This window comes from Conger conger, chromosome 4 (genome assembly GCF_963514075.1).
Source record: "Conger conger chromosome 4, fConCon1.1, whole genome shotgun sequence".
NCBI classification, from domain to species: domain Eukaryota; kingdom Metazoa; phylum Chordata; class Actinopteri; order Anguilliformes; family Congridae; genus Conger; species Conger conger.
Window position 1 is genome coordinate 33720517 of NC_083763.1, and position 24438 is coordinate 33744954.

Genomic DNA, 24438 nt, shown 5'->3' on the forward strand with positions numbered 1-24438 from the left:
CCAGCTGGAAGTACAGACAATGGCTAAATCTGCATTTGACAATCTGTTAGTTTTAATGATGTTTCATGAAATTAACTGAGATTTATATTTAAGTTTGAAACTGACATTTGGAAACAGATTTTATGTGGAATGAGATGTAACTCAGCTGGTTAATACATTTCAGATTAATTAAATGTGTTTTGGTGAACAATACTCCAGTTGAGGCAGCCTTTACAAAAGACTACGCCAGCACAACAGACATACTCACCTGAATGACACAAATTTCTTTCGGCTCCACCATCATCTTCCCAAACTCTGTGGTGACCAGGATTTCACCCTGCTGTGGAACTAAAAAGGATAACAGTTCAGCAAGCCTGAAATCCTGCCCATAAACCATGACATAATCCAGTTCTCAATCCACTGCACTGCCCAGAATCCCCTGTCCACTAGCATTTCTCCAATATTTGATCTTACCCACGTTGACTATAAATACCTAGAATTGTCTGTACAGAGCTTCCTCATAAATGTTACCTTTATAAATGAAACATTTATCATGATAAGGATGACTTTTATATGCGCCACACATTCAAATATCCAGCGCACTAAGAGATAACTGACAGATTTAGAGTTGCAAGAAATGAATGCACCCGTTACTACAGCCAGCAAGCAGCAACAGTGTACAAAGGGGGGCGACATGGCTCAGGCATTAAGAGCAGTTGTCTGGCAGTCGGACGGTTGCCGGTTCGATCCCCCGCCCGGGCTGTGTCGAAGTGTCCCTGAGCAAGACTCCTAACCCCCAAATGCTCCTGAGGAGCTGGTCGGCGTGCCTTGCATGGCAGCCAATCGCTGTTGGTGTGTGAGTGTGTGTATGAATGGGTGAAGGAGAAGCATTAATTGTACAGTGCTTTGGATAAAGGCACTATATAAATGCCAACCATTTACCATACCCCAAGGCACACCCACACATTTGTGTTTTTTTTATTTTGCAAAAACACTGCCATTTTGTCATTGGACACATATGGAAAAGGGATATCCAGCACTTAAAAAAAAACAAATCTAGCAACGTGCAGTGATTAAACTATGCCTATAGGGTCTCAAAATCGCTTGGCTCAGCAATTGAATCACATCCTTCACGGTGTAGTGTGTTACTGATGGTTCTCTTCGTGACTGTGGTCTCAACTGCCTTCAGGTCATTAACAAGCTCCTCCTGTGTAGTACTGGGCTGATCCCTGACCTTTCTCATGATCATTGATATCCCACGAGGTGAGATCTTGCGTGGAGCCCCAGACCGAGGGAGATTGGCGGTGACTTTGTGTTTCTTCCATTTTCTAATAATTGCTCCAACAGTTGTTAACTTCTCACCAAGCTGCTTGCTTATTTTCTTGTAGCCCATCCCAGCCTTGTGCAGGTCTACAATTTTGTCCCTGATGTCCTTAGACAGCTCCTTTGTCTTCCCATGGTGGAAACGTTGGTGTCTGACTGATTGTGTGGACAGGTGTCTTTTATACAGCTACATAACGATGTAACGGGTTGACACAGGTGTTTTGGGTAATGAGTTGAGATTAGGAGTGCTTCTTAATGGAAAACTAACTGGTCTGTGGGAGCCAGAATTATTGCTGATTGGTAGGGGATCAAATACTTATTTCATGCAAAAATACGATAATAAATTTATTAAATGTATATGATGTTGTTATTGTGGATTATTTTGTGATATTCTGTCTCTCAATGTTAAAATGTACCTATGATTAAAATTCTACACAGTTCCATTCTTTGTAAGTGGGCAAACCTACAAAATCAGCAAGGGATCAAATAATTATTGCTCCCACTGTACAGCTCATCCACAACGCTGCGGCCCAACTCATCTTCAACCTACCAAACACTTCATGCCCCTGCTACAGTCATTCCGCTGGAGTGTGGATGTGGTTAGTCTGAACAGTGTGTACTAGAACAGCAATTAGTTGTGTCTGATGCAAGGTACTGCTCGCACAACGTAGCTCATTGAGCCCTACACACCAGCATGACAACTGCATTCTGCTGCCACACACCAACTGGCTCATCCTGCCAGCGGTGTGAATGTCGCTTGTCCCAACTTTGGAGCTTTTCCCCCTAGCTCCCCAGTGGTGGAATGACCTCCCCACTCCTAAAATAACTTGTCCCTTGCTGCCCATTTACCACCGCAGTCTATAGACTCATCTCTTCACACGGTACCTTCTCCTCTGCAAGAGCCCTCAAACCTATTGTCACTTGTTTGTCACCTGTCTATCTTTACCGCCTTGTATTTTATACCCTAATCCAGGACTTTTGACTTTGTATTTGTCTCTGTACAGTAATTGTAGTGTCTTGGTATGGTAGTTTGACTTGGATAAAAGTGTCTGCTAAATGAATGTGTAATGTAATGTATAAAAACAGGCCTACCATTTAATAAGTGATTTGACCTTATGTGCATATGTTTGATTAAAAATCTAAAATTGTGGAATACAGAGCTAAATCAAGAAATGAAGTGTCTTCGCCACAAAGATTATGGAGCTCACTGAGGCTATATATCATAACAGGTAGCTGGGGCTGAGGCTATATATGTATAAAAATAGGCCTACCCTTTAATAAGTGATGTGACCTTATGTGCATATGTTTGATTACAAATCTAGAATTGTACAGAGCAAAATCAATCTTTGCCGCAAAGATTATGGAGCTGAGGCTTTATTATAACAATTATATATTATATATTATAGCAATTCACCAAGACGATAGGCTACAACAACCATGTCTGCAGTTTAATTGATTGCTGGCTAACTCCTGTTACAAAACTGTGCGCACCACTTACAAAACCTAATGTATGGATAAAAAACCAAGAATACAGATTGCCACATTCAGATATTTTTCACATCATACCCCCCCCCCCCCCCCACACATTCAAGTCAAACTCTCCTGCTCTCCTTTAAAAATGAAATGCACTTGGAAAACTATATTTGGATTTTGTGTTTCCCTCTCCAGACTCACCGATGAGGAAATCTCCATCCGAGTTTCGGAAACACCTGCACAACACAAAAGAGAGCACATCAATGCATGATTCAGCATGGAGCTTCCAAACAGGCGGTTACAGAATCAGGAATGACTCCAACCTATCAATCATGGAGGTGTTGCAGGTGTAGATGTGGATGGCAATCCCATTGCGAGCTTTGGCATCCCCTGCTCCACATACAGTGTGCAGGCCCTACCACAGGCACAAAAAAAACAGAGCCAATCAGAATCCAGGAACATTCAACATGGATGACATGTGAACGCTAAACAGAACATTGGAGAAATGGAGAAGAATTGGAAATGAACTCACCATGGCAAAATCCACCTTCTTGTCTGAGGCTTTTGGAATGATGAACGGATGCCAGCGGAGCTGAAAGAAATAAGGGTTTGTGAGTATATTCTCTCATTCACGCAATCATCACTCGTTCAACCAATTGCACATTCACTCAATCATCATTTGCTTTTTGCCTATTCACTCACTCACATTGCAACACTCTACACTGCATTTTATTCCACAATATTCCATTAAAGTAAACATTAGGGCAGTCCCAGTGGGAAATGTAATTAATTAACATGCCATTTCTTCCTGTGTTTATTACAAAGAACAGTCATTAAAAAATTAACTGTGCTTTGCCCACATGTTTACTATATAGAACAGTAATTAATTAACTGTGGATACCTCACCTGTGCATTCTGTATAAAACAGCAATTCAATAATTATCAGGGCATTACCTGTGTCCTTTAACATTTGAGATGTTAAAGGGCAAAAACTCCTGACACAATCAATGGATAATGGCACTGATTAATTGCACGTCTAAAGATCATTTTACAGGGAGCATCCATTGGCTGAATGCGACCACCCATCAATTGTATCACACCTCAGTGTTCTGTCCCTGTCACACAAGACAATCAAGATGAAAGCCAGCTTTGCAGATTGCCTTGTTACAATATGCTGCTGTGCTGCAGGTATTTGTGTGTGAGGTTGTATTGCATGTTCTGAAGAGAAAAACAGCTCCAGGGATTGTTTTCTGCTATCAGAGGTCTTTGGTGACTTTCACGGCGGGACGCAGTTCCATATGTTTTTTTAAGATGGCCGCAGGAGCATGAAACAGCATTCATATGTGAAGGGAAATGGTGGTTTGGTGGTTTGATTGACATAACATGCATCACAGAATTTGAATTCAAAGCCATTATCTGTGATCGGAAATGCAATGTTGTTTTTAAATTGATCCATTTCAAATTGATCCATCCATTTGATTAGCATCTCTTTATACATAATACATTCTTGGTCATTCCAAGCCTTTGAAGAGGATACCAACCAAATTACATCATAACAACAATGCCATTACTGACACTGAAACTACCATGGACACAATTACCGCTTCTGCTAGCATTACTACTATTATACCAGTATCAGTACTGCAAAAGAAGCAACTGATAATTTACATAAACACTTAGTTCTACACTCAGTGACCACTTTATTAGGTCCGGCAATTTTCATGCACAACAGTCTCTATATTTTGCAGAGAATGGAGTGAAAAACTAAAAAATATACTGTGAGAAGCGGTTCGGCAGGCAAAAACGCTATGTTAATGAGAGAGGTCAGTAAAGAAGGGCCAGACTGGTCGAAGCTGACAGGAAGGTCACAGTAACGCGAATAACCACGCATTACAACAGTGGTATGCAGAAGAGCATCTCTGAATACACAATGGGTCAAACCTCTAAGTGGATAGGCTACAGCAGCAGAAGACCAATAAGTAATAAGTACCTAATAAAGTGCTCACTGAGTGTATACCACTTGTTCTACTAGATATACCACTGCTTGTACTAATAACACGACCACTTAGTACAACTGCTAATAACAATATTTTAGGTGGCTTTACACTCCAGTAGAATGACAGAATGGACAGCCTAAATCATAAGCAAAACATGATGATACACAGGCATATTTACATGTACAGAAAACACAGGTATAAGACCATGGTAATCAAATGTGTGTCACTATATCTCCAGGTATAAGGCCAACCCACACTCCTATACCCTCACCTGGTTTGGGTCAGGCTCCACTTCATCCCAGTTGTCAGTGAGGTTCCCATGATCCATTGAAGTGAATGGTTTGTGGCACACAGATGGCAGGATACGGTACAACCAACTGGAACCATGTCAAGGAGAAAGATGTCACCATGAGAGCGGGCAGGACATCACACAATATGACCACAACATTCCAGCAATGTGATGAGAATGCTTCCTCTCCCACAGGATGGCAAAGTATGAACCCTGGTTGGGAAGCTTTGTCCTTGGCGTGTGTTCTCCTGCAAGTCAGGGAGCCCCTAGTCTATTCCATTATATTATTCATAATTATCAGCAATTATGAATATTTATTCATATTATACTGAGCAGATCAGCATTTACAAGTGGTAGTCTTCTTAGTCTAATCAAGTGTAAGTTACTTTGGAAAAATCCCAATTGTGTTAATGTACATGGCAGTACTGAGATATTCAAATCTGATATTGTAAATAAGATATTTCTAAATAAAAGTAAAAGGTACAGAAGAACTTCTAACGGTCAAGAGAGGAATAGCAGCAACAAACACCTTCAAACCACAACACTGTTTATCCTTCCCCCTTCTCAAACGCGCTGAGGTTGAAACGCAATTGGCTGTGGCAATTAGAACAAATGTTTAACCAATGAGCTTGAATTATTGAACAGTCATAAAATGTTTTGGTACAGAGTGTCGGGCTGTCAACTGTATATTTTGAAATCCGAATTTAAGGACTATAAACACAGGCAGAGGGTGAGTCAACATGTCAGTAAGCCTTTTTCAATGATAGGAAGGGATTTACAATAGACTTGCAATGTTTTAACACAAACATCTTACCTATTGTACCTTTAATGATACAGTATTTGAAATATTTAAATATGTATTTGACCTAGGAGTGTGTGTGTGTGTGTGTGTGTGTGGGCGGGCGTGTGTGTGAGAAAGACAGACAGAGAGAGAGAGCGAGAGAGAGAGAGTGTATGCATGCGTACATTTTCCTGTGTAGAGATGAGACAGATAAGCAATGAATACAGCATCATTGTGTGGCATGTTTACTCCACATCCAACACCTCTCAGGGGTTTAATTAGCTTCCTAAACAGACAGGTTTGTTCCACAGCAGATAAGCGAGCTCTCCGAGCGGTGTCATGGAGACGACAGCCACACAGTGACTGCTCACAGCAAGGAACAGTGCTGAGATTAGAGGCAGAAATGCTGTATTCCTATTGCTGGCTTCTCATTGGCTACGTTCACATTGTCAGTTTTTGGGAGTGACAAACGTATTCATTTTCAAGAGTGAATACCATTATGTACTGTATACATTACTGGCAGAGCAGCATGAAATAAGCTTAGGTCTGGTAACAGGAGTCATTCTCCTAATCAGATCTTGCACCAGCTGTAAATATCATCTGTAACCATAACAACATTTAGTAGAGCAGAATATGGCAACTTCCATGGCGTGTTTAGAAAGTGGAATTCATTCATTTCAAAATAAAAAATGGGATATCGATTTCCACATGACAAACCACCGCCATGAGACACGTTGTAAATTGTTCGTTCTTATGAATTTGCTAATTTTATCCAACATACTTTTTGTAGACAGCCGCATTTTAACAAAGAAGGAGCTACGGTGTGCGAGCAGTACCTTGCATCAGACACAACTAGTAGCTGTTCTAGTACACACTGTTCAGACTAACATTACATTACATTACATTATCCACATCCACACTCAAATTCAGTATTCAAGCCTGAAGCTTTCCTGTTGTGATTTTGGTTGTAGAATGAGGTCACTCTCTTTCACAACCGAACTGTGTGTGAACGTGCATTAAGTACACCGATGAGGAGTGACAACTGTATTTCACTGCATTGTGAATTTAGCCATTGTTATGTTCACGTTCCCTTCATCTTAAACAGCGTCCTAAACCCTGAACACCTTACCTTCTCTTATTGGCCGGTCGTGGACAGGTGAAGGCGGAGCCAGACAGCTGCTCGGCATACAGCCCATAGGGACACACCTGAGGGTTATTCTGGAAAAGAAAACTCACTTTTTTGCATTATAAATGTATGCATAGCACTATAAATCACATCCTGCAGACACAGCTCCAATGGAGGCACGTGAATTAAATGAGGTGATAATGGTGCTGGCGGCACGGATGGTGCAGTGGGTAGCACTGCCGCCTCACAGCAAGGAGGTCCTGGATTCGAATCCCCGTCGGCCGGGGCCTCTCTGTGCGGAGTTTGCATGTTCTCCCCGTGTCTGTGTGGGTTTCCTCCGGGTACTCCGTCCAAAGACATGCAGGTTAGGCTGATTGGAGAGTCTAAATTGCCCGTAGGTATGAGTGTGTGAATAAATGGTGTGTGTGCCCTGCGATGGACTGGCGACCTGTCCAGGGTGTATTCCTGCCTTTCGCTCAATGTATGCTGGGATAGGCTCCAGCCCCCCTGCGACCCTGTTCAGGATAAGCGGGTTCAGCTAATGGATGGATGGATGGATAATGGTGCAATGGTAATGGTGGTAATGGAAAGTGTAGTCAGGAGCTAGAAACTGTACAGTATGTATGACATTCATTATCCTAACCCACTTATCCTGAACAGGGTCACATACACCATTCACTCACACCTGCATGTCTTTGGACTATGGGAGGAAACCGGAGTACCCGGAAGAAACCCACGCAAACACAGGGAGAACATGCAAACTCCACACAGAGAGGCCGTGGCCGACGGGGATTCGAACCCAGGACATCCTTGCTGTGAGGCGGCAGTGCTAACCACTGTACCATCTGTGCTGCCTAAAATAGCCGTATAAGAACACAAAATACAACCCCTCACCTTTACAGTAACAAACTAAAATGATGAGAAATAAAAAATACATTTATACTCTGATTTCATTTAAACATTCACATCAAAGCAGTTTTTAATGTTTAACCTGGCAGCAGCAGTGCAGCAGTGTGATGTCAACTACAGCACTGGACATTGAACCTGGATAGTTTTTTTGGCCCCAAATTCTAGGGGGAGGGGGGCATGTAGAGATAACTGCAGGTCAACTTGAGCAGCAGTTGGATCTGAACTATCAGGAACAGTGCAACGCATGGTGCAAACCATTGGGCAGAGTATGCCATCCACAGGGTGTGCATGCCTGCCAATGAAACACAGTAGTGCACAGAAACTATGATTGCACTCTGCCCATGGTGCTCAGAGCAGAAGGGAATTCAGAGGGTGCAGCCAGGGGTGAAGAGCATTACCTGCCCTTCAGGCAGAGCACCTGGACAGCGTGGATCTTCTGAGGCAAACTCATTACCAAAGCCAGTCAGGTACTGCAAGAGAGCCAAAAACACATTGGGTTAGAGCAGTCGTTCCCAACCATGTTCCTAGAAATCTACCATCCTGGAGTTTTTCACTCAAACCCTAACAAAGTACACCTAATTCAGCAGCTAGAGACCATTCTAAGGGATCAACAGTGAATGGACAGTTGACTTCTCAGCTGTTCATGGTTCGTCAGGGGCATTCAATCTTTTCCTTAGCAAAGGTATAAGAAAGCTTTCAGTGTCTAGTCTTGATTCTATACTTTTTATTGCCTTTGGAGTCTGTTATTGGCGTTTGTCAACATGACAACCAGAGTTGTGCCAATGACAGTCAAGGAAGCCAATATAAGGCAGTGATATAGATGAAACAATAGGCTTATCAAAATAAATTATTTAGAACATCATTAAGAAGAAAAAGAGCACTGGTGTGCTCAGTAATTGCAAACAGGCTGGTAGGCCAAGGAAGACCTCTACAATTGATGACCAAAGAATTCTCACCATAATCAAGAAAAATCACCAAACACCTGTCTGACCAATCAGATACACTCTTCAGGAGGCAAGCGTGGATGTGTCAGTGACTACTCTGCAAACAGATCTACAGAGGCAACACTGCAAGATGGAAACCACTAGTTAGCTGCAAAAACATTAGTACCTAAAAGCGTCGGCAGAGTAATGGAAAAAGGTATTTTTGACAGATGAGATCAAGATTGGCTTGTATCAGAGGGCACCTCCCCTTATCTGTGAAACTTGGTGGTGGGGGTGTTACAGTTTGGGCATATAAGGCTGCCACAGGTGATGACTCACCTGTCTTCATTGATAGATAACTACTGATAGCAGCAGCAGAATAAATTCAGAAGTGTACAGAAGCATCTTATCTGCTTCAATCAATCAAATGCCTCCAAATTCATTGGACTGTGCTTCATCCTACATCAAGGCAATGCTATCAAACGTGGATCAGTGCTCTCTTTCTTCTTAATAATGTTCCAAACCAATTGTTTTGGTAAGCCTATTGTTTGGTTCTGACAAGTCTCAGTTTACGGAAAGGAATCAGGACAGTCTGAGGACCACACCTACTGGTAAAGTAGGCACACATCTGAACTGCATTATCAGTCCAGGATTTTAAAAGTGTGCTTCTTTCCACTGTAGGCATTTGAGAACGGGAAACCGTTATGTCATGAGACGGAACTGTGTGCATGGAGCCAGGGGAAAGCTAAGCTGAAAAGCTACATCAAGGTTTTTTTTCTCCTGAATTTTTTTTCCATTGAGTTCAACAGGAAAATTAGTCAGGAGAAACTATTCTTGTAGTATCTCCTGCATATCTGGCAGCAGCATGATGGTTTGAGACTCATTTGATACCTTGGACCCTTGATGACTTAAAGCCATTTAGAAAATGTGTTCCATATTGTATCTGTGTAATTTAAAGCTGAATCTAGCCCCATAGAGATCCATTCAAATGCAAGTGAATTTTAGTATCACTCGTAGGACAACCTGAAAATAAGATATCTAGACTTTGAGAAATATTGTTAGAGGTGTGAAGAAAAACCCCAAAACATCAGTCAGTGACATCACAAACAATCTCCACAGTACAGGGGTGAATGTATCTCAATCAACCATTTGAAGAAGATTTGGAGAGCAGCAATATAGAGGCTATACCACAAGATACATCCACTCAGTAGGAAGAATCGGAAGGCGAGATTACAATTTGCTCTGGACTGATGAGACCAAGATTAACCTCTACCAAAGTGATGGAAAAGCCAAAGTGCGGCGAAAGAAGGGATCTGCTCATGGTCCAAAACAAACAAGCATGCATGAAGACTTAAAGAGATAAAAGGAACATGCAGCTGGCCAAATTTCACTCTAGACAAGCAATCACTGAAACTCTGTATACTATTGTTTATTATCCAAGCAAAGAATACATAACTAGTTATAAAACGATACCAGTTCATTATCGGTAGCAACAAGCAAATAAGCTATTAGTTAGCTTGCCAAATTTACAAATATCCATCGCTACTGATATTGTTTTATAACTAGATATGTAGTCTTCGCTTGGATTTCTGGACCTTTCTAAAAAACTTTCTGGACCTACCAGGATATTCTTTAAGAACAGAATCCCAGGTATACATGCCATTGATTCCGTGCATTTTTTCTGTAGAATTTGGAATTATGGGTTGGCAACCTTTGTATAAAGGAGCGGGGTCGGAGGACCAAACGCAACCAAGTTGGGTTCTAAAAGTTTCCCACAAGGTGAGAGAACCACTAATATTTTCTGGGGGCATCCCAAGAGACAAGGGATACACCCCAGAGGAGGAAGGGGAAAACGATAAAGGGAAGAATATGAATAAAAGAATAAGACAAGGTGGAAATAACCTATGCGGACGAACAGCCAATGAGAGCAAATGTGTGGAAAAGGAGTGCAATAAACTCAACACACTAACACTTGGCCTAGACAGAAGGAATCTCGTCTTCCAACTGCTAACATTTGTGCACAAAATCATTACATTACATTACATTACATTACATTATTGGCATTTGGCAGACGCTCTTATCCAGAGCGACGTACAACAAAGTGCATATCCATAACCAGGGATAAGTTCGCTGAAAGACCCTAGAGGGAAGTACAATTTGAACTGCTACCTGTACAACAAAGATAAGGACGAGGGCCAATTATTATTATTTTTTAATTTTTTAATTTTTTTATTATTTTATTATTTTATTTTTAATTTTTTAATTTTATTTTTTTATTTTATTTTTTTATTTTTTTATTTTTTTATTTTTTTATTTTTTTATTTTTTTATTTTTTTATTTTTTAAAACAAGAAACAAACAAACAGAGCAAAAGTGACCAAAGTTAACTATCAAAACACTGCTTACCTAGCCAACTAAAAAATACCGATACACAAAGCAAGTCACAGACACAACAATTAAGGTTCACAGGGAGGTAGGGAGGGATGGGGAGAGGTGCTGCTTGAAGAGGTGTGTCTTCAGCTTGCGTTTGAAGGTGGGGAGAGATTCTACAGTTCTGACCTCAACGGGGAGTTCGTTCCACCACCGTGGAGCCAGAACAGACAGCAGTCGTGAGCGTGAGGTGGAGGTTCGGAGAGGGGGAGGTGCCAAGCGGCCTGTGGAGGCTGAACGAAGAGGTCTGGCAGGGGTGTAGGGTCTGATGATTTTTTGTAGATAAGCTGGGGAAGACCCCTTAACTGCTTGGAAGGCTAGCACCAATGTTTTGAATTTGATGCGAGCCATGACAGGCAGCCAGTGGAGGGTAGTAAGCAGGGGGGTGACGTGCGAGTATTTGGGAAGGTTGAAGACCAGACGAGCTGCTCAAAGGTGAAGGTGAACATGTGACAGACTGCCCCAAGGTGATGAAGAGTTGCTGTCTGTTCAGCTCCCATAAACTCCACCACAACAGGTAAATGAGACCTGTCAGTCACACACTTCATATAGTGCACGAATGAGAAATGTGCCATAGGAATTGGAAAAATTAACACACAAGCACCGTTTCAGAGAGAAGCAGGACTTGAATAGAAAGACACGCAGCTGACCCTCATCGGTAATCAGACAACAGACAATTAGAATCAGTAGTCAGCACGAGCGTATTGATTACCTGATAGCCAAAGAGAAACTAATCACCAAATTGGCAAAAATATGCCATGAAGCAGCACAAAAAGTTAGCGTCTGGAAATGTATCAGACTAGAAGCTCAGAACCATAACACTGTGCCATATTTTCTATTAATTTCAATACATGGCATTACTTAAAAAGTCATGAATAAAATTAAAACTTTATTCAAACTGTTTTCAGGAAAGACAACTATATTCTGGATTCCGTGCATATTTAATATAGGAATTTGGAATTATGGGATGACAAACTGTGCCATAATTGCCATTCAATTCAATACATGGCACTATTTAAAAATCTTTCAAGAGCACCCTGCCAGATACACCATGTTGAGGCATGGTGGAGGCAGCGTCATGCAATGGGGTGCTTCTCAGTGGCAGGGACAGCGAGACTAGTGAGAATTGACGGAAGCTTGAATGCAGCCAAATACAAAGAGGTCCTTGAAGAAAACTTGCATGCAACCTCAGACTTGGGCGGTGGTTCACCTTGTAGCACAACAATGCCCCGAAGCATACAGCTAAGATGAGTGGCTTTGGAACATGTCTCTGACTGTCCTTGAGTAGCCCAGCCCAAGCCCAGACTTAAACCCCATCAAATCTGTGGAGAGGCCAGAAGATGGCCGTTCAGGTCATCTTCCCACCCAATCTGACAGAGCTTGAGAGGTTCTGCCAGGAACAATGTGATATATTACCCAAATACAGGTATGCAAAGCTTGTGGGCTTCAACACAGTACTGAATTAAGGGTCTGAATATTTATGTAAATGAGAGATTTCAGCTTTTTATTTTAAATAAATTTGCAAATATTTCTAAAAACATGTTTTCAATTTGTCATTATGGGTTACTGAGTGTAGATGGTCAATTTTATCCATTTAAAATCTACAACACAATAAAATATGCGTGAAGTGGACTGAACACTCTGATGCCACTGTATACATGGTGCTCTTGAAGAATGTGGTGGTGCTTCTTGAAAACAGTTTGAATTAATTAGTTAGATTTTTAAATAGTGACGAGTATTGAATTGAATGCCAATTATGGCAGAGTGCCATCCCATAATTCCACATTCCAATATATTCCTAAAAATGCACAGAATTTATGGCATCTATGGATCATTCTTAATCACGTGACAATTTCCTTGACAATTGACATGACTTAGGACAAGCGACCATAGCAAACCCATTAATTTTTGTGGTCAAACACAGGGGTTAAACTAGGCCTTGATGAGATGGCATCCACTAAAAATTATTATGACGATGTCCACAGAAATAAACAAACAACGTAACTAGCTAGCAGTCCTATAGCCTACACCTACACTCCGCAGGTGTAATCACACACTAACTAACAGTCACTAATGGTAAAACATATTTTCAGCAAACAGCATAATTTTTCACTAACACCATGGCATGTTGCAAGCAGAGGTTTCTTTCATGGATATGACATTACATTACATTATTGGCATACGCTCTTATCCAGAGCGACGTACAGTTGATTAGACTAAGCAGGAGACAATCCTCCCCTGGAGCAATACAGGGTTAAGGGCCTTGCTCAAGGGCCCAACGGCTGGGTGGGTCTTATTGTGGGGAATCGACCCTTGCAGGCCCCAGACATGTACCTTAACCACTACACTACAGGCTGCCCCACATATACAGATATTTCAGCGATCTAGCTAGCCAACTAGCAACATTGCCAAGTGGAAGACAGTAACCCTGAGGAGATAATGGTTTCATTGTTGATTATCCACTCGTCTTATGAATGACTTTACGGCAAAAAGAGTTAGGAAATAACCAGTTAGTAAGTCATCATGGTGCCACAAAATGTATTAGCTGATTTTGTTGTAATGTACCTCATAGCTCGCTAGTTTGGATTTGTTGTGAATGTAGTGAATTCAGTTGCCATTTTGGAGGATTTTGCAGTCCCATAATTCCGAATTACTACAGTAAAAATGCACGTTATCATGTTATGTCATGGTGTTTCCTGAAAACAGTTTAATAAAAAAAAAACTGGATGAGTACATTTTTTATGGATTTTTAAATAGTGCAATGTATTGAATTGAATAGTGAATATGTAGGAGTGTGTCATCCCATAATTCTAATTTCACAAATTCAGTGCCAAGTATTGAATACAATTACCATTTTGGAGAATTTTACAATTCCATAATTCCAAATTCCTACAGTAAAAATCATATTTTCAATGGCATGTATACCTGGCATGTTGTTCTTCAAGAATGTCATGGTGTGTCCTGAACAGTTTGATTTACATTTTGTATTGATTTTTTAATTGTGCTGAATATGGTTACCATTTCGGAGGAATTTGTAATCCCATAATTCCACATTCCTGCAGTAAACATTCACGTTGTCAATGGCCTGTATACTTCGGATAGTCTTCTTCAAGATTCTATTGGTTTTTCCTGAGAGAGAGATTTTTAAATAGTGCCATGAATTGAATAAGGTTACCATTTTGGAGGAATTTGCAATCCCATTATTACAAATTCATGTAGTAAAAATTCACCAATATCAATGGCATATGAACCTGCCAATGGGCTCTTCAAGACATGACTAGAATTTCCTGATACTGTTACCATTTTGGGGAAATTTTAAATCCCATAATTCCAAATTCCTTCAGTAAAAATTCACATTTTTGATGGCATCTAGTGGGGCGACATTGGCATTGGCTAAGGCGGTAAGAGCAGTTGTCTGGCAGTCGGAGGATTGCCAGTTCGATATCACCCTGGGTGTGTCGAAGTGTCCCTGAGCAAGACACCTAACCCCCAAATGCTCCTGACAAGCTGGTTGGTGCCTTATATGGCAGCCAATCGCTGTTGGTGTGTGAGTGTATGTATGAATGGGTGAATGAGAAGCATCAATTGTACAGCGCTTTGGATAAAGGCGCTATATAAATGCCGACTATTTACCATCTATACCTGAGAGGGTCTTCTTCAAGATTCTCAGTTTTTTTCTGAAAACAGTTTTATGGAATTTTTTTCTAGATTTTTGAATGAACTGTATTCAATGCTATTGCCATTTTGTATACTTTAGTGATCATCAAGAATATCATGGTGTTTTGTGAAAACAGTTTTATTTTATTTTATTATGGATTATTAAATTGTGCCATCTATTGAATTGAATAGTGAATATTTTTGAATTTGCTATCTAAATACCCACTGTAAAAACGCACGGAATCGATGACACGGATAACTGCGACGGTGGTCTTCGTAGATATAGTGGAATGTTGAAATGTTGAATGACCACGTTCGAGTATTCAAGGTTATTGTTTTTATTATTGAATGTTTAAAGGCGAACAAAATAGCCCAACGGTATCATTTGGAGTATTGAATACGTGCGGTAGTTTGACCAAAGTGGGCGTGACCGCAGTCCGCCAGAGAAAGGACCAGATAAATAGTGCTGAGTCATTCAGAGTGTGCAGAATCGGAGTTATGGAGGTGTTTCAACTTTCAATGGTGTACACGTTGATGTGTGGTGCTGTCTAAGGGTGGTACGTGGCATTATCTGATCGAAAAAGTAGCCCACAATGGTTTACGACAGCAACTGTAATATAAAGTTACGGAAAACTTTAGACTTGAAGGTCAGACTTTAGACTACAGAAGCCCTCCACCGGTGGCTGCATCTGTCTAATACACGGGTTTTTAAAAACCAGTCCTAGCTTTCGTCACAGCCATCTAATGAACTAAGGTTGCTGAAAACAGTTTTACACTCATGCCTTATTATAACACAGTGCATGTTTGGCGCGTTGCTATTTTCTTTTACTCTGAGCTCTTCCAATTTCTAGAATGGTTTAGTGTCACTGAAACGATTGAGTCCAGTGATTAAGTGGAACTGTTTATAATGTCTATAATGCAATCAATTGAATAAATATAGCCTCTAAAGGAATCGTTCGACATATAGGCTAGCACATTAGCTACAGAACATAAAAGTTGTGTTGGGCTGACTAATTACATTTTCTTTTATATAGTATGCTATTTCAAATAATGTCATTTGTGACATGCAAACGATTATTTTGGAGACAAACATAACGCAACTACGTCATGTAATCAATTAATATGATATAATAGGCTATATGCCTATACCAGACACAAACTTTCGCTACGCTATAGGAACCCGCGAACGGCAATCAAAATTTACATTTATCAGGCTATATCCTCATTTCAAAGGCTACAGAATATTTCCGCTTATTAAGAAACCTGGAATTTTGGTAATGGTTAAGGATTGAGGGCATTTCCTCTTCCCACAGTAATATTTTCGTCTATAGAGTAATGCATACTGTCATTCAGTTTAGTAATTGTTTGTCAGAAAAGATATATAAATGTATATTTAAAAAAAATACTTCTTGCGCAGAGCAACGTCACCACTAAAGCAAACTTTGAAGTAGCGGAGAACATCTGGGATGTTGCAGTTTCCAGTTATCTGATTGGTCCAGGAGGAACGCCCTTCACGAGCTCTATTCAAAAACATTTATTTTATGCTTTAAATTATTACTGCAACTGCTTCTCGTGTTGTTGATGTTTCACCAGAACAAAATATTTGAAAGTAGGTTTAATTGCAATATGATAGAGTTGCATGAATTCAGGGTCACAAGCATGCACATACGAAAAACTATGTTAAATGATCTTTGAATGGTACTTGTCTATATAGAAGTAAAATGACTGACTAACGTTTACTCAGAATACTCAGAACTATAGATACTGGGGATGCATTGGTATTAAGAAACCTTACCTTTAGTCCAGCCATTTTACACAAACTCTCAGAACTGTTTAACGTCAAAACGACCCTTTGAACTGTTTAACGCTACAAATAGGAAATTTTAGCTCGATGTAGCAGGTGGTGAAATGTGCGGTCTTAACCCTAGCGCTCCTTGTGTCCTGTGTCCGAGTGAGGCCGTTTCAGGGGGTTTGTCCAATTCATGCTATTCCTCAATGTGCGTTTAATTGAATCAAGACACAGCCTATTACGTCACCACTCCGGGGGACTGCATTGGTGCTTTTTTCCAGCCACAATTGCAACCCCTGAATTGTAATGAGCTGTTAATAATTTAATAACTTAATTAGAAACCTTTTATACCTATTGTGTGATGATAACCTCTTAATGGCCTGTTATTTCAGAAACAGCTATGCATGTGTCTTTAAATGTCCCATGCCGATTTACATTACAGGACTTTGAATATGTCAGATGAACTAATGCTGTCCTTAAGTGTGCTATATGGCAAATAATTCCTCAATAATATGTTACATTTCTAATATGCTGCTTTATGCACAACAAGGTGAATATACAGGCAAAAAATTACATAACACAGTTTGTAATACTATAGTTTCAATTAGAAATGATTACATGTAATGCAGGCCATAAGTATTTGGACAGTGGTACAATTCCTGTTCTTTTGGGTATTTGCATCCCTATTGGGTGATCCATGGCATGTAGATATCAAATATGTTACATCCATTTTTGTACATAGTCCCCCCCATTGTAGAGGACTAAAAGTACATTGCTTCCTCAGTGCTGGTGTAAGAAAGCATTCAGTATCAAGTCTTGATTCTAGGCTTTTGGCTGCCTTTGGAGTGTTATTGGTGTTTTTCAACATGAGGGCCAGGGTTGTGCCAAGGGGGTAAGAAATAATACATAAATAAAAAAACAGTTTGGAAAAAAAGCTACTTGTTTGGTTCATTTAAGCCTTGTGATGAATGTAATATGCTTAACCCATTCAGTCCAATGAGTGCCATATGGAACTCAAGCGTAACTACTGTAAAATCCTATTATACATTTTCAACCAATCAAAACGACTGCTAATATATAATAATATTGTTTTGAGCCCCTATTAAAACCAGACTACATTTTCTCAAGTTTCTCAATTTTCTTAACCGAAGCCAAAACCCCTTGGAATTTGGATGGAGCCACTTCAACAAGCATGAAACATATTATTCTTTACAATAGGTCAATAGGTTCTCATTGTTTTCAGAAAGCATGCACTGTGCATGTCTCTACTGTTATGACAAAATACTTGAGCTTAGCAATGAAACTGATGCAAAAAAAAGAATGTGATCTAAATATCAAAAACTTGGTTATACTCCATATAACATTGCTATGGTTCTTTGTTAGAAAAATTCTTCTTAAATTTTTTTTTACACCTTTAAGGTAAACATGCTATTTCTTCTTCCAATATGAGTGCCAGGACAAGTGCCCTCCATTTGCCTCAGGAGTCCACAATTTGAGATTTGTAACAAAATACATCAGATGTGGTTAAAGGCCGCGTCAGATCGAACCCAGCCACAATAAGATCCGCACAGCCGTTGGGCCCTTGAGCAAGGCCCTTAACCCTGCATTGTTCCAGGGGAGGATTGTCTCCTGCTTAGTCTAATAAACTGTACGTCGCTCCGGATAAGAGCGTCTGCCAAATGCCAATAATGCAATGTAATGTTTGCGTGGGTTTCCTCCGGGTACTCTGGTTTCCTCCCACAGTCCAAAGACATGCAGGTTAGGCTGATTGGAGAGTTTAAATTGCCTGTAGGTGTGAGTGTGTGAGTGAGTAAATGGTGTGTGTGTGCCCTGCGATGGACTGGCGACCTGTCCAGGGTGTATTCCTGCCTTTTGCTCAATGTATGCTGGGATAGGCTCCAGCCCCCCTGCGACCCTGTTCAGGATAAGCGGGTTAGGATAATGAATGAATGAATGACACTCACCAAGCACTTTATTAGGTATTTATTAGACATATTATTTTTAATTCTACTGCTGTAGCCTATTCACTTACAGTTATGATGTGTTGTGTGTTCAGAGATTCTCTTCTGCATATCACTGTTGTAATTTAAGGACATTTTCCTCTGACATCTCTCATTAACAAGGCGTTTCGGTCTGCAGAACTGCTGCTCACTGGATTTTTTTGTTTTTTGTTTTTTGCACCATTCTTTGCTTTCAACTCTAGAGACTAGTGTGCATGAAAATCCCAGGAGATCAGCAGTGATCAAACAACCCGTGTATGTTCTGTGTTTGTTTGTGCTTTTTTGATGACACATGAACATGAGAGTCAAATCAGTCTTTCAAAGAACTTCCAACCTTTAGGTTATCAACTATATTTGACCATTAATATTGGTCATTTTAATTATTAATTACATTTCCACATTTTTGGTCATTTTATGAGACTTTTTTATGATTACTTTTTGCAGTTATGCTGCTACACCACATAATTGGCACCATTGATGAGGATTATTAAGACAGAAATGTCTTGATTATCAATCCTTGTAATTCTACACAAAGTGTAGAGGCATATCTCCTACACTAGCCAACAAAAATGTCTTCTGTGCAGCACACGACTGCACCAATCAAAAAGCATATTGGTGTTAAAATGTTTTAGTGATAAATCGCCTTACTTTTGTTAGTTCTGGACAAAGAAATTGAAAAGTTGATATCAAGAGAAAATTGATATCTGCTTCACTTCTTTTGTTATTTAGCTGAATTTAATATTTATTATTTATTCATCTAAATACTTTGGGCAAATGAATAAAGTCAGCAAGCTATGACATTTGGCAAACATCAGTGCTACGCAAAAGTTTGGGCATTTCCTGTCAAAATTGCATGTTTTGAAAAGAAGTGAAAAGAAAAGTATTTCTGCAAAATGTACTATTAATGTAATGTAATGTACTATTACTATTTATTTAACATGTAAAAAAAATGGTAAATGTGGCATGTCAAAAGACTAAGGCAAACTTCCAGTTAATCCATTAATACTTTTCTTTAAATGATTCACCAGGTGAAAATAATTCCAGAGCTTGATAAATACTCTGACCCTTCTAACCTCTGAGGGTGTTGTGCTATGTGCTACCATAGGCTCCTCCAAACAGCTGAGGACATGCAAGATAATTGACTAAAGACCAAGAAAAATCTCTCATAGAACTACTTGTAGACTGGTCTGGTATGCAAAAAAAAACCCCAACAAAAAAGTTGCATGTCATCAGCATAGCGGTAAGTGGTAAGACAATCATGAGCAGTAATAACAAGGTCAATAACAAGGTCAAGGGATTTAGTGTTAAGGGAGAAAAGAAGGGGACCAAAAATTGAGCCCTGGTGAACTGTGGCAAAGGAACAGGTGCCAATACTGTACCAGTCCAGGCAACCTGGAAGGAGCGACCAGAGAGGTAGGACTCAATATCTGTCCAAAGAACATTATCCCGGAAGGCTTGGGACCCTCATGCTTTTTTGTAAATGTGAGATGACCATTCATGTTTCTGTTGGTTAGCAGGTTCCAACTTTTACTCTCCCATGAATCACATTTTTTCCCAGTCTCTTCTTGTGGAGTCAGGAACACTGACCTTCACTGAGGTTAGAGAGGCCTCCAGACCCCAGTTCTTTGGATGTGCTTCTGGGATCTTTTGTGATTTTCTGGATGGGTCACTGTGCCCATGAAGAACTTTTGGCAGGCTGGCCACTCCTGGAAAGGATCACCACTTGTAGCAGCCCCACCAAAAGATGGTCTGACACTTTAACTGATGATTTTAGATTTATTGAAAATCCCAAAATCAACGTAAGAGCTGGTTGTACAAAAAAAAAAAAAGAAACACTGTTAGCTTTCCATACTGTTTCAATACGTGAACTACCTTGACATAAGCTTAAAATGTAAATGAGATATTAAAACAGCACCAAAAAATTAACTTATGCAAAACATATTTGGGTTATTTACACCACTGTTCCAAGTGTTCTCCATTTGGAGGTAATGGGTCTCACTGTGGGTTGGTGGAGTCCCAGAACTTTAGAAATAGCTTCACAATCCTTTCCAGAATCATATATTTTTACAATATTTTTTCTCATCTCTCTCACACCCAAACCACACCTATTAATTAAGGCACTTAGTCTAGTCCGTTGAGCACCTTACTGTGCACTTAATCTATCTGCCATGAACAGGGGCATGCATAGGAATTGTAAATCAACCTTTCGTGAAGGGGGCGGCACGCAAAAAATAGCAGCATATTTACATATTAGTTTAATAACGTAGACAAAACTGTGTTCCAAACAGAACATGGGGAAGCGGCTACTTCCACCAGAAGTTAACGTCCGTTCAATAGTAGCTTTTCTCCTGAGGAATGTTGTTTATGATTATGGTTGGTTATTGACTATCCAAGACACTAAGACACTTTGATTTAGTGAACTGGACCAATAATTAGGCTATAGCTTTCCCACCACACTGTCACAGGGGAGCACCATTACCTTGTCACTGTATGTTGAAAAGGGTTGTATACATGACTCATACCATGTTTTTAATAAAAACGGATGGAATGACAATGTACACACACACAAAAACCAAACCTGATCTTTTTTCATTTTTACATAAAAATATTTTTATTTTATTAGCAGACACTTTTCATCCAAAGCGATTTACAAGTGCATAGGTTATTCAACAAGTTAAAAGCATCACATCCATAAATAGCAAAACACGCATGAACAGCTGTTCTAACCAAAAAGCAATAGCCATCATAAGTGCAATTTGTTTTTGTATTTTTAATTTTAGTTTTTTATATAGGGTGCACAAGAGCGGTAGCAGACGGTGGGGGGAGGACTGAGGTATAGTCTGAAAAGGTGTGTTTTTAGTCTGCGTTCGAATATGGGGAGGGATTCTGCTGTCCTGACCGTGGTAGGCAAGTCATTCCACCACTGAGGAACCAGAACAGGAAACATTACATTACATTACAAGGCATTTAGTGGATGCACTTATCCAGAGCGATGTACTACGAAGTGCAGTTCAAACACAGGAACAAGTGTGAAGAGGACGGACTATAGAGGGCAGTACGGTTCAGAGTCCTAATATGACCATACACATACAAACAGGCGTGAACGTGCAGCTCCACCACCTGGTGCTCGTAATAAGGGAACCACAAGGCAACCGGAGCTGGCAGATCGGAGTGGTCTTGCTGGGGTGTAGGGAACAATTAGCGTTTGGATGTAAGAGTGGGGCAGTCCCCTTAGCAGCCTGGAATGCCAACTCTAGAGCCTTGAAGCGGATGCATCCGGATGAGGAGTGGGGTGACATGAGCCGACCTGGACTGATTGGCGATCAGGCAGCCTGTACCATTCTGGACCAGCTGGAGGTGGGTATATTATGGAGAACCTACAGGTTCTGGCAGTGGAGGATATATATGGAGCGAGGGTGAGACAGTTAATAAGGGTCACCTAAAGGAGGATACTACAAAGTCCTTGGCGATCAGTGAGAGGTTGATTGTCAGACAGATGTAGAGAAGTTCAGTCTTCAGGGGCAGCCTGTAGTGTAGTGGTTAAAGTACATGACTGGGACCCACAAGGTTGGTGGTTCGATCCACAATAAGAAGCCACAAGAAGATAGCCACAGCCGTTGGGCCCTTGAGTCGCTTTGGATAAAAACTTCAGCCAAATGACATTTAATGAGTTTCATCGGCATAAGAGTGATAAGAAAAGCTGTGGGAAGAGATTACAGAACCAAGAGACATAGTGTATAGAGAGAATAGGAGAGGACCAAGAACTGAGACTGAGCCCCTCCAAGACACCTGGTAGGAATGATCAGAGTAGTCCTGAGGCTATTGAAAAATCTGAATCATCTATGAAGACGGAGAAAGTTATGAAGATCCAAAGGTTCTACTGAAAATGTTTGCTGACTTATGCTTGCCTGCAAAAAACTTGGACAGGCATGCTTTCAACACCACTAGTCAAAAGCCAGATGAACTGGTGCAAGCTTACATCTCCACTTTGAAAATACTGGCGAAAAAGTTTTTTTTTCGCCGAGAATTGATAAGGGATCGCATTGTGTGTGGCATAGAAACTGATTTTGTCCACAAGCAGCTGCTTCGTGAAAAAAATCTCACCCTCGAATTGGCGATTACCGATTATTGCATGCTCCATGAATAGTCTGAAAAGAGTCCAGTCTGCTAAATCCCCCAGTCAATACAGAAAAAGCATCCAAAATTCCCCTTGATGACGCTTCCTCAAAGCTTACAACTTTCATGTCACCCTATTGCCACAATAGGTTCCATATGGCATATGGCATCTTCACAAGCAGCGAGATGTTCCAAAATGTAATGGAGCAAATGTTCGCTGGACAACCCTGCAAGATCATAGTAGATTATTGTGACAGGATAGCCAGTGACAGACGAGGTCAGATAATTTATTAAGAGAAGTGTTTTATTTTATTTTAAGAAGTGCAAATATTTACATTGCAAAAATCATGAAGCCTCAAAATAAGCAAAACAAAAACTGTACAAAAAAACAAAAGAAATAGGCATAAGTTGCCAGGCTGTGTTCAATGACCTGTGACAAACTCCTGGGTGGTAGGAGTAGTCACTTGACCAAATACAATAAATACAATGTGCACACAAGTATAATTGCATTATTGGCATTTGGCAGACGCTCTTATACAGAGCGACATAGGCCTCAGGCTCAAGGGCCCAACGGCTGTGCAGATCTTATTGTGGCTACACCGGGATTAGAACCACAGACCTTGTGTGTCCCAGACATGTACTTTAATCACTACACTACAGGCCACCCCACAATTCAATCGCCGTCTTCTCTCTGGCTTCAGGGGCTAGGGGTACCTGCGCGTACCCCTTGGTCAGGCCGAGGGTGGTGATGAACAGAACCTTCCCTAGGCATTCAATGAGCTCATCAATCCGGGGCATGGGGTACACGTCGAACTTGGAGATGGTGTTCATTACAAAATCTTATTAAACCGTCCGGTTTGGGGACTAGTACAACAGGACTACACCATTCACCATTCATTATTCCAGCATTCAGCATATTCTTTACCTCGTTCCAAATAGCCTCTCTCCTAGATTTGGGGATGCGGTAGGGCCGCAGCTTCACCTTTTTCCCCAGGCTCGGTGTGGCTGAGAACACGTCCCTGTTCCGGTTGACTCCTGGAGGTCCTGTCTCTGGCTCGGGGTCAGCTGTTGTCCCATCGGGACCTTGACCTGCACGGTTTTGACAGCAAGAGTGAGGAGAGAGTGAAAACAGCACAATGTGGGCCACCCACTTCTTTAACAAGTTGATATGATACACCTTTGTTGGCTGTTTTCATCCAGGTTGCCTCACCCTATAATTCACCTCCCCAACTTTCTTCATGATCTCGTAGGGACTGTTCCATTTAACCAGGAACTTGCATTCGGAGGTGGGCACCAGGTCTAGCACTTTGTCGCCGGGGATGAACTCTCTGGGTTGGGCCCCTCGGTTGTAGACCCACGCCTGGGCGGTTTGGGCTTCCGCTATGTGTTCTCTCACCATGGGCCAGATGGTTGCCATCCTCTCTTACTTCCTCTACATGTTCCACCATAGTCCAATGTGGAGACGGCTAGTGCTCCCAGGCCTCTTTAGCCAGGTCCAAGAGCCCCTATGGCCAACTCCCGTAGAGCAGCTCGAAAGGGGAGAAGCTAGTGGACACCTGGGGCACCTCCCAATTGGAGAATAGCAGGAAGGGCAGCAGCTGATCCCAAGTCCTCCCATCCGCCTCCATCGCCTTTTTCAGCATCTTT

The 24438-nt window shown here is 40.9% G+C and overlaps 1 protein-coding gene across 2 annotated transcripts in view; it reads right to left on the minus strand.

The window, feature by feature from the left end:
• The window catches only part of hgd (homogentisate 1,2-dioxygenase), a 75552-nt gene that overhangs the window by 21347 nt on the left and 29767 nt on the right, over positions 1 to 24438 (minus strand). The window contains exons 1-8 of one of the 2 annotated variants that reach the window (XM_061240402.1): positions 16682 to 16856; positions 8276 to 8347; positions 6972 to 7060; positions 5044 to 5149; positions 3308 to 3367; positions 3099 to 3190; positions 2977 to 3011; positions 248 to 327 (exon numbers count right to left, since the gene is read on the minus strand). In XM_061240402.1, coding sequence (XP_061096386.1) covers positions 248 to 327; positions 2977 to 3011; positions 3099 to 3190; positions 3308 to 3367; positions 5044 to 5149; positions 6972 to 7060; positions 8276 to 8347; positions 16682 to 16696 — 549 coding nt within the window. In that variant the 5' untranslated portion in view covers positions 16697 to 16856. Of the gene's footprint in view, positions 1 to 247; positions 328 to 2976; positions 3012 to 3098; positions 3191 to 3307; positions 3368 to 5043; positions 5150 to 6971; positions 7061 to 8275; positions 8348 to 16681; positions 16857 to 24438 lie in introns of those variants that run through there. The other variant, XM_061240401.1, reaches the window with a different exon arrangement.